Genomic DNA, 8,898 nt, shown 5'->3' on the forward strand with positions numbered 1-8,898 from the left:
TGCCCCTGGTGCTGTGGAAGCTGTTTCCTCACCTGCTGTGCTGCAGGAGCCGGACCAGAGTGCCACCGGCAGCCCTGGCTCCCACACTGACTGTAAAGAATAAAGCGTGGAGCTCTTGAAAAATATTTATTATCCACAAATAGCAAACCTGTCCTGCCAGTAACTGTGAAGGAGGTGGGAGGCCAGGGGCTGCTCTGGCTCCACAGGCCCAGTCCTGCAGCCCGCTGCCGCCTCAGGTGTTAGGTCTGCAGGAACTGGGGCTGCACCCGGGCCACCTTACGGAACTCCTTGGTGTGTGTCCGTGGGCACTGCATCTCGCACCAGCTGATGGGCACCATCTGCACCCCTGGGGACACAGTATGTCAGGGTTGCTCCTTCCCAAGCTTGCATTCCCCCATGTGGAGAGGGAAGCAGCTGCATCCCTAAGCCAGGGATGAGGCAGAACTGTTTCAGTCCAGACCCTGTCCCTGTTCTGGCCCTACCTGCCTCACTCCGTGCCACCACCACGCCCAGCTCATTCTCTGCTGTGCTCAGCAGGTAGTTGGACTGTGCATCTCCCAGGGAGATCTGGATGGACAGAAGTTAAGGGAGATTTCCACAAGGGAGCTTGAGCCAACCCACTGTCCCTGAGGGGGAAGGATACAACTTTGGCCAGGACGATGTCACTGGGGCGGAAGCTCTTGTACACTTCTACCTGCACAGGAGAGAGCAGGCAATGCCACACAGTGCCAGGGTGCTGTCAGCGGGGGGACAGGGCCCCCACAAGCAGAAACCAAGGACGACGGGTGTAGAACAGTTACTGGCAGGGGCTCACTGACCTTATCCTTCTCTGTGGCTCGGATATCTTCTCTCCTGAAAAAGGAGATGGAAGGATCTTAGTGCCAATGAGCAAAGACGACTCAACAGCCTGTGGCAGAAGCTGCCCCAGCCTCCCTGGGTGTTTGCCAGGACCTGCTGGACACAAGCCCAGTGCTCAGGGCAGAGATCTAGCTCAGGGCAGCCAGCTGCACTGCCCACAGCAACCTTCCTCCCCCTGAAGCGTGGGGGATCCTAACCTTTTCCCTACCGTATGGTGCCTCGGAAGGTGGATTTCAGTGGTGTAGAGCCAACATACAAGATGTGCACCTTGGCAAAGCGAGAGTTAATACTGCAGACCTGCATGTAGGAAAAGGAGAATCAGTGCTCTAGGCAGGGAAAGGGCAGGGAGCAGGCAAGACTGCATGGGGAGCTCAGGTCTCACTTGACCTCCTGCACCCTGTGACCAAGCAACGGTGGGACACCTGGCAGCAGGCCAGGTGAGGAAAATTATACTTGTGCAATTCGAGGCACCAGAATAAGGCTGAAACCTGCGTGATCCCAGTCCCTCTCCCTCCACCAGGAATGTAGGAAACTAATCCCTAGTCTGTGCCATCCTTTCTCCAAGCTGCTTGAAGCACTGACCTGCACGCTCCCTAGCCCAGAAAGATTTATGGAAGGAGAGCAAAGAAAATCCTCTCCTAAAGCCCACCTGAGTCTCAGGGCAAGTGTCCCTCATGCCAATATCCACTTTCTTTGTGAGTGAGGGACTCGAGGGAGCCCCTGAGCTGCCCCTGCCTTTGTGGGAGTTGTACAGAGGGGACTAAGAAGCCCAGGGACTCCTCACCCCACCCTATCCGTGTGCAGGAACAAAGCTCACTACGAGACAGAGTCGAGGTCGTGCAGTTTGTCAACGCAGCGCTCCAGCGGCCCACCTTGCATGTCACCACAGCCCCCACGTTGGGCAGGAGCTGGGACTCGCTGTCTCTCACCACCGACACCACGGGCAGCTGCAGGACAAGACACGAGGGTCAGCACAGGGCACAAATTCGTGCACAGGATCACCAGCCGAAACCCGTCAGAGTCCAATTCCCCGTCGCAGCACAGTCTCCAGGGAGGCCATGCAGCCTGGGCGCACGGTTCTCAGCCCTGAAGAGAAGCAGCCGTGCCGCGGCCGCGCTCACCTCGTTGTCCTCACTCTTCTTCTCCAGGCAGCCAGCCAGCGAGGAGAAGATGAAGCCGTGACGAGTGTAGGTCCCGCTACCAGCCGTGGCCTCCTCCGTGCTGCACAGCCGCTCACCTGCGACACAGGGGCTCAGGGGCTGCCGGAGCATCCCGCCCCGGGCACCGAAACGCTCCGGGCACAACGCTCGCTCCCAGCCGGCCCAGTGCGAGACATCCCCGGGGCAATCCCTTCCGCACTGCCTCGTCCCGTACTCCTCTCCTAGGCCACCGCATCCCCTTTGCGGGCAGTAGCAGCCGCAGCCCCAGTCCCAGGAGCCCCGGACCGCCCCGGGCCGCACTCACCAGGGACACAGTAGCGTGCGGGAGGCGCCATGCTCGCTACCGACAAGGCATTACCAGAAACCCCTCATCCTATTGGTTCCAGAGGTCTATGCTGCGCTGTAAGCGCCGCGGCTATTGGTTCTCCCCTAGCTTTTGTGAGGCCTGCTGGGAGCTGTAGTGCAGTGACGGCAGACGGTGCTCCCGGCATGCCGTGCGCGGGCACTGCCCGTGGGCCGGCGGGGCCCGGGCATGGAGGCGGCGGGCCCAGGTCGGCGGCGCCGGGCGGGGGTGTCAGGGCCTTGCGAGAGGCGGTGGGCTTGTAGGGGCTGTGGCTGCCGTGAGGCTGGGTGGCGGTACAGAGCTGCTCTGGGGCGGGGAGCGCGGGGGCTGGCAGGCGATGGGGGATGCTTCATGTGCTGTTGAGTAGGAGATGCTGGTGCGCACCCGGCAGGCAGTGGGGTCTGTCGCCCTGGGGATGCAGTTGGGATGGGAGGCAGGGGAGGGAAATGCTGCTGGTCTGGAGGGGCCGGGATGCTGCGGGGCAGGGAGACCCGGCTGTTACGGGGCTGGACGCGGTGGGGCTGTTGGCGTGGGCAGCCTTTGAAGATGGGGCTAAATTCCGGGAAGTGTCTTGGCGCGGTGGGGCTGGGTGCTACTGAACCGGAGGAGCCGGGCGCTGTGGAGCCACCGGAGGGTGCCACAGGACTGCGCCTGGGTGCCTGGACCTGGCAGGGCAAGGCCTCGTCTTTGCTGGGGTGGGGCCAAATCCAAGGTTCCCCACCCCTCGGCTGTGATGTTGCCAGTGCTCTTGTCTGTGCTGGTGGTTGCTGTCCCATTCCCAGGGGCTCCGTGCCCCGCTGGCACGTGGGGACGGCCGTGGGTAGGGTGAGGGCTGGATCCCAGTGCCCCAGCTGTGCAAGGGAAAGTTGTGTGGCTCTGCTGGAGCCTAATCTCTGTGCTGCTGTCTAGAGGCAGGTGCCTGGGGACAGTGGGTCTTGTTCTGGAAGCTGGCTGCCTCCCCTGTGGGTTCCCTGCCCGACAGCTGCTGCTGTTGTAGGTGAGGAAACTTCTCCGGGGGGGCAGGAAGGTGCTGTGTCTTTGGAGGAAAGGGGTGACCTCAAAACACCTGCTTCTGGCTGCAGTGTTTTGTCTTTTACCACATTTGACAGCATAGGGATGTGTGCCACACAGAGGCTGCACGGCAGGAAGTTATTGCTCTGCTTTGCACCTGCTGAGTTTCAAGGAAAAGCTCTTGGCAAGCCAAAGTGTGGAGAAGAGGGAAATGTGGAGAAGAGGGTGATGCAGGCGTTTCCATATCCCACCTGTCCCATACCAGGGTACAGAAAGTCTGGGCAGGAGCCATGCCTGTGACCTGGAATGGGCTCCTGGGTCTGGGTCCTCATATCCAGCAGATCCCAACTTTGGGATCCACTCCACCCTCCTCAGAGTGGAGGAGAGCCCTGGCTCCTTTGGGCAGCCCATCTGGATGCTGCAGCTTCTGCCTTCACCCTCCCTGCTGCTCTCCAGGGGCTGTGTTGGTGGGCACAGCAGTGCAGGGACGATCCCTGCTGGAGGGACTCTGAGCTCTGGCACCAGATCAAAGCAAGTGCTTGGCCCAGGCTCAGAACGTGCCTTGGCAGGACCCTGGGGCAGCCTCGCTGCTTAATATTGATGGGTATTGCCTGCACGGATGCCTGGGGGCCCCAGCCCTGCAGATCATTTTCCCATGTGCTGGGCCAGATCGGGTTCCTTGTCACTCCCAGCAAAGCTCGTGGGCAGGACAAGGGGCTCAGCAGGCAGGGGAGCACTGGCCCAGGGTTGTCCCTGGGCCTTTCATTTGCTGGTGTGTGGCACTGTTCAAGGATCCAAGCAAGGAGAAGGAGGAAGTGTTTGGACTCTTGGAGTGAGGCTGTGAGGTTGGGAGGGTGGCCTCTGCAACTTGGTCTAGAAGTTGAGGTGAAGGAAGTAGCATCTTACTTTTTGGAGTTAAGGAGGGCCTAGGGGAGGGGGGATAATCCTGTACTGGCTTCTCCACCTGTTCCTTGTGTGGATTCCCCTGTTCCTGAACATGTTGGGAAGGGCTGAAATCATCCCTGGAAGTGGCCCAGCATCCTGGATGCTCATGCCTTCTCTGGTTTCCTCTGAGTCAGACTCACCGTGTCACTCCCCCGACCCCCTCCCTGCTGGGAAAGACGAGATGGGACCAGAGAGCACCTGAGCCCAGATGCTGAGGGGCCTGTGCCCCCTGCTTCATGCAAAGAGACATCCCAGCGACAACGGTCCCGCAGCCTCCAGGAGCCCGGGCTCAGCTTCTCCAGCTCAGCATCCTTGTCAGTTCAGGGAACTGCAGCATCAGCACATCAGGGAGGGGAAACCCTTCCTGAGGGACATCCAGGCAGCAGAGTGGCCTGCCCACGCCGAGCTCCTGTCCCCCCAGGCGTGGTGTGGCAGGGATGAGGAGCCGGCAGCGGATGTTTGCCGCGGTGATGCGTCTGCTCCTCAAGTGCCTGCGGCTGGGCCGGCGGCGGCGGTTCAGGCTGGTGCGGCAGGTGGAGCAGCTGTGGCACTACGGACACCTCTGCCTCCGCTCCCTGCTCTACAACTCCTTTACCAACGGCGATGTGGTGCTTGACTCTCTCTTTGAGCCCATCTACTGGCTGGTGGACCATGTCACCCGGTGGTTTGGTGTGGTGAGTCTGCCTCACTGGGCAGGGTACGCATGGTGCTGGGACGCTGGGCTCAGGGCTGCCCGTGCTTTGGGCAGGAAGCTGGGACCTCAGTGTGTGGTTTAGATTGCTTTCCTGTGGCTCTGTGCTGCCCGTGCCTCTCCCGAGGCAGCAAGGGGCTGGCACTGCCCACTCCAGTGACCCAGGCTCCTTTCCTGTAGGTGTTTGTGGCACTGGTGATTGGGCTGACGAGCTCTATTGTGGCCATTGTGTACATCTGCCTGCTGCCCCTCATCCTGCAGACCTACACACCTGGCTGGATATGCTGGCATCTTGCCTATGGACACTGGAACCTCATCATGATTGTCTTCCACTACTACATGGCGATCACCACTTCACCTGGGCACCCACCACAGGTGAGGTGCCAAGTGGCAGCACAACTCCCAGCTGGACACCAACTACAGATGGTCACTGGGAACAGCCTGGTGATTTTGCAGGATGCCTCTGAAATGGGGCAGTGCAGAGTGGAGAGGCAGTGGGTAGGCACAGGGGAGAGCAGGAATGTGAGATGCAAGTTTAAGGTGCACAAATCTCTTCTGACATGTGCACAGGCCAAGAACGACCTCACTGGTGTGTCCATCTGCAGGAAATGCATTGCTCCTAAGCCAGCTCGCACCCACCACTGCAGCATCTGTAACAGGTAAGGCACCCTCCCTCTGCCAGCAGCAACTTTTGGGACTCTGCTCCTCATCCCCTGCCCCAGTGTAAGACAGGGGCCCTTCTCCTCTGCTCTGCCACCTCCTTGTCCTGTTGCTCGTAGCCTGAAGGGCCGGGGGGTGCTTGTCCCCTCCCAAACACAGCACTTGCACTGGCTCTGACACTGGCACTGGTCTCCTCTCTCCCAGGTGTGTGCTGAAGATGGACCACCACTGCCGTATCCTTCTGCCGTACTAACTGGTGGCACACTCCTGGGGGTGAACCAGCCCTGCTTCCCCCATCTCTCCCAGTCCTTTCTCTCGAGGAGACAGCCAACATAGGAATGGGTAATGGGAATGGGGCCCAGAAGAGCTATCCTGGTCCCTGGGTTGGGTTTGGACCCATGGTCTGTCACAGTTATGTACCCTTAACCCCAGAGGCAGCCTGGCTAAACAACTGTGTGGGACATTACAACCACCGCTACTTCTTCTCCTTCTGCTTGTTCATGACCATGGGCTGTATTTACTGCAGCATCAGTGGCTGGGAGATGTTCCGAGATGCCTACGCAGCCATTGAGGTGAGCGGCCTCTCTTGCCATGTGCCAAGGCTGCCTGGCTTCCCCAGGCTGAGCTTGCAGAGCGAGGCTGGGCCAGGCCTGGCCATACAGTGACTTTGCTTCCCCTCTTCCTTCTCCTGCGAGGCCCCCAGCTGCTCTGGCCCTGTGTGGGTGTGAGGGGAAGGGTCCCTGCCCCACTCCTCTGAGACACATAACTGGTGCCCTGTTTTCCGTCCCCCTAGAGAATGAAACTGCTTGAGAAGGAGAGACTGCAGGTGGCTGCCAACCAGGTGGGACATCCCTGCCCCCACAGCTGCTCCAGGCAGTGTGGAGCAGAGCTGCCCTGCAGGCTGGGTCCTGTTTGGGGCTCTGCTCTCAGGACCACCCCACATCAGAACCAAGCCCCATGTTCATCTGATGCGTCAGAGAGCTGGGGCTGGTCAGTCAGCTCTGCTATGGACAGTGCCTCCAGCAGCTTGGGCTGTGCCTCTTGCACCCAGCTTCCAGGGGCTTGGGCTGGTGACAGCTTCTTGGCATGTGCTGCTCAGGCCACGGTCTCCTGGTGAAGCTGCAGCACTACATACACATCTCTCCCTGACCACCAGCTGCAGCGTCCCAACCAGTCCCATGGCTGCTTCCTGGCCCCTTACCTCCAGCCCATTGTTCCTCACACCTGTGCCAGCTCTGAGTGTCTGTCTGCCTGTCTCGTGGCTGTCCCAGGCTGCCTCCCCTTCATCCTGGCTGTTGCATTAGTTCCAGCTGCAATCCTTTCTTGGTATCCAAGCTCTGCAGCAGGGAGGAGTGCAGCAATCCCTGTCTGGCTTCAAGCTAAAAAGCAGTTTGGGTAATCCTCCCCATCTGGTCTCCTTTTTCAGACATACTACCAGACCCCACCACCCACCTTCTCCTTCCGCCAGCGAGCTTTCCACAAGAGCGTGGTCTACCTCTGGGTCCTGTGCAGGTGAGGGGTCCCAGGGGCTGGGGAAGGTCCCAGGGGCTGGGGAAAACAGTGAAGCCTGTGACATTGCTCACCATCTACCTGCCTGTAGCTGGGCCTGCTCACTCTAGCTTGGATGTCGCTGCCCTGCCAGCCCTTGGGCCACAGAGGAGAGATTTTGTCTCTCTCACAAGAGATTAGACAGCCCGACCCACTCAGGCGGTTGTGGGTGTGGGGAGGCAGTCTCAGCCCCTGCCAGCTGCAGCACCAGGGAAGGAAGGCCTATGTTGCAGCTGCTGTCCCTTGTCATACCTAGCTCAGTTGCACTGGCCCTGGGTGCCCTCACGCTGTGGCATGCTGCCCTCATTACCCGTGGGGAAACGAGCATCGAACGGCACATCAACAGAAAGGAGAGGCAGAGACTGCAGAAGAAGGGCAAGGTGAGCATAGCCCACAGCATGGGGGCTGGCTGGGGCAGAGCCAGATGTGATGTGCCCCTCTTTGTCCTGCAGGTCTTCAGGAACCCCTACAGTTATGGCAGCTGGGATAACTGGAAGGTGTTCCTGGGTGTGGATGTGCCAAGGTAAAATTCTGGGGAAGCCCCTGCCTGAGAAGGTGGTGGTTCAGCAGCTCTTGGGGTTGTAGGGACAACAGCAGCTATCCTTGGGCTGTTGGGGGAAGAGGACGACAGTGAACATTGATCCTACACTCGGCACTGCACTGGGCTGTGTAAGGCATGGAAAACCTGAAAATCATTTGCCTTGTGCTTCAGGAGCCTTGTCTGGTGACAAGGTGGCCTGCCCAGCACACCTTTGCCAGGAGAATCTCAGCTGAGAACCTCAGCCATTATGGCAATTCAGGATATGGTTCCTCAGAGCTGAGAAGCACCAAGACTTCACTTTGGCTGTGGCCTCACTTTCCCCACAGGCACTGGCTCACTCGTGTCCTGCTACCCTCTCCTCACCTGCCCCACGGGACAGGCCTGAGCTGGGACCTGCCTCCCTGTGTGACGGAGCAACGCGCACCACTCCTGGCAATCTGAGGCCCTGTGCTCTGGACATCCTTCCCACGGGCAGGGAGTGCATGGGGGACCTGCTCCACTGCTGCAGCTTCCTGTGGCCAATGTGCAGGCAGGAGGCTGGCATGTACCGCTGACCAGAGCCAGAGCCATGGGAAGCTCTTTGGACAGTGTTGGTGCCTGGACATCTGCCCTCTTGGCTCTTGGTGGCTGCAGGCAGCCCAGGGGCAAGGTGGTAGAGCTGCTGCTCCCTGCTCCAGCTGGCAGTGCTGCCCTCAGCACAGGTACAAGCCAGCACTGGCTCAGCTCAGCTCTCTGAAGGGCTGGGCATAGAGGATGGCACCCCCATTCCCCAGGTGCTCCTGGGGAGTCTTTTTAAGACCATCTACTAAATACTGTTTTTTTTAAGGGAGTCTGTTTTTGTTATCTTGTGGGGGACATGGACCTCTGGGGATGGGAGAAGAGGGACTGCAATGTTAAAAGAGGAGGAAGGGCCTCCAGCAGCATCTTAAGCTTCTCAACATACAGAAGAGCACTGAGGACCCAGCCTGAGCTGCATGGAGATCCTCAGAGCATTATCAAAACAGATATTTATTCTTCTGGCACAGGGGGTGTCACACACCACACATGTGCACAGACCTGTCCTCTCCACTCAAATGTGGTGGGGGCTGTCCATCACTGTCCCTGGCTGCAGCAGAGGGTGGGCAAGCCACCAACAGCACAG

At 59.4% G+C, this 8,898-nt stretch overlaps 2 protein-coding genes across 9 annotated transcripts; one reads left to right on the top strand and one right to left on the bottom strand.

Annotated features, from left to right (window-relative positions):
- Positions 1–110: 110 nt before the first annotated feature.
- Positions 111–2,521, bottom strand: EXOSC1 (exosome component 1). The gene is made up of 8 exons (XM_066323742.1): positions 2,323–2,521; positions 1,980–2,095; positions 1,731–1,805; positions 1,067–1,155; positions 819–852; positions 644–694; positions 483–567; positions 111–346 (listed from the first exon to the last, which is right to left on the bottom strand). Exons 1-8 carry the CDS (start codon positions 2,351–2,353, stop codon positions 240–242), a joined length of 588 nt encoding a protein of 195 aa, XP_066179839.1. The 5' UTR covers positions 2,354–2,521; the 3' UTR covers positions 111–239.
- A 249-nt stretch (positions 2,522–2,770) lies between these two features.
- ZDHHC16 (zinc finger DHHC-type palmitoyltransferase 16) lies at positions 2,771–8,582 on the top strand. 8 transcript variants are annotated; one of them, XM_066323730.1, is made up of 10 exons: positions 2,771–4,991; positions 5,189–5,383; positions 5,579–5,667; positions 5,873–5,901; positions 6,107–6,240; positions 6,462–6,509; positions 7,095–7,180; positions 7,473–7,596; positions 7,669–7,739; positions 8,084–8,582. In XM_066323730.1, exons 1-10 carry the CDS (start codon positions 4,755–4,757, stop codon positions 8,196–8,198), a joined length of 1,128 nt encoding a protein of 375 aa, XP_066179827.1. In that variant the 5' UTR covers positions 2,771–4,754; the 3' UTR covers positions 8,199–8,582. The 8 variants fall into 8 exon arrangements, with proteins under 8 accessions (XP_066179827.1, XP_066179825.1, XP_066179829.1 ...); XM_066323728.1 differs by having other exon boundaries at positions 7,473–7,739; XM_066323732.1 differs by lacking the exon at positions 6,462–6,509.
- The last annotated feature ends 316 nt before the right edge of the window (positions 8,583–8,898 follow it).

This window comes from Sylvia atricapilla, chromosome 8, assembly GCF_009819655.1.
Source record: "Sylvia atricapilla isolate bSylAtr1 chromosome 8, bSylAtr1.pri, whole genome shotgun sequence".
NCBI lineage: Eukaryota > Metazoa > Chordata > Aves > Passeriformes > Sylviidae > Sylvia > Sylvia atricapilla.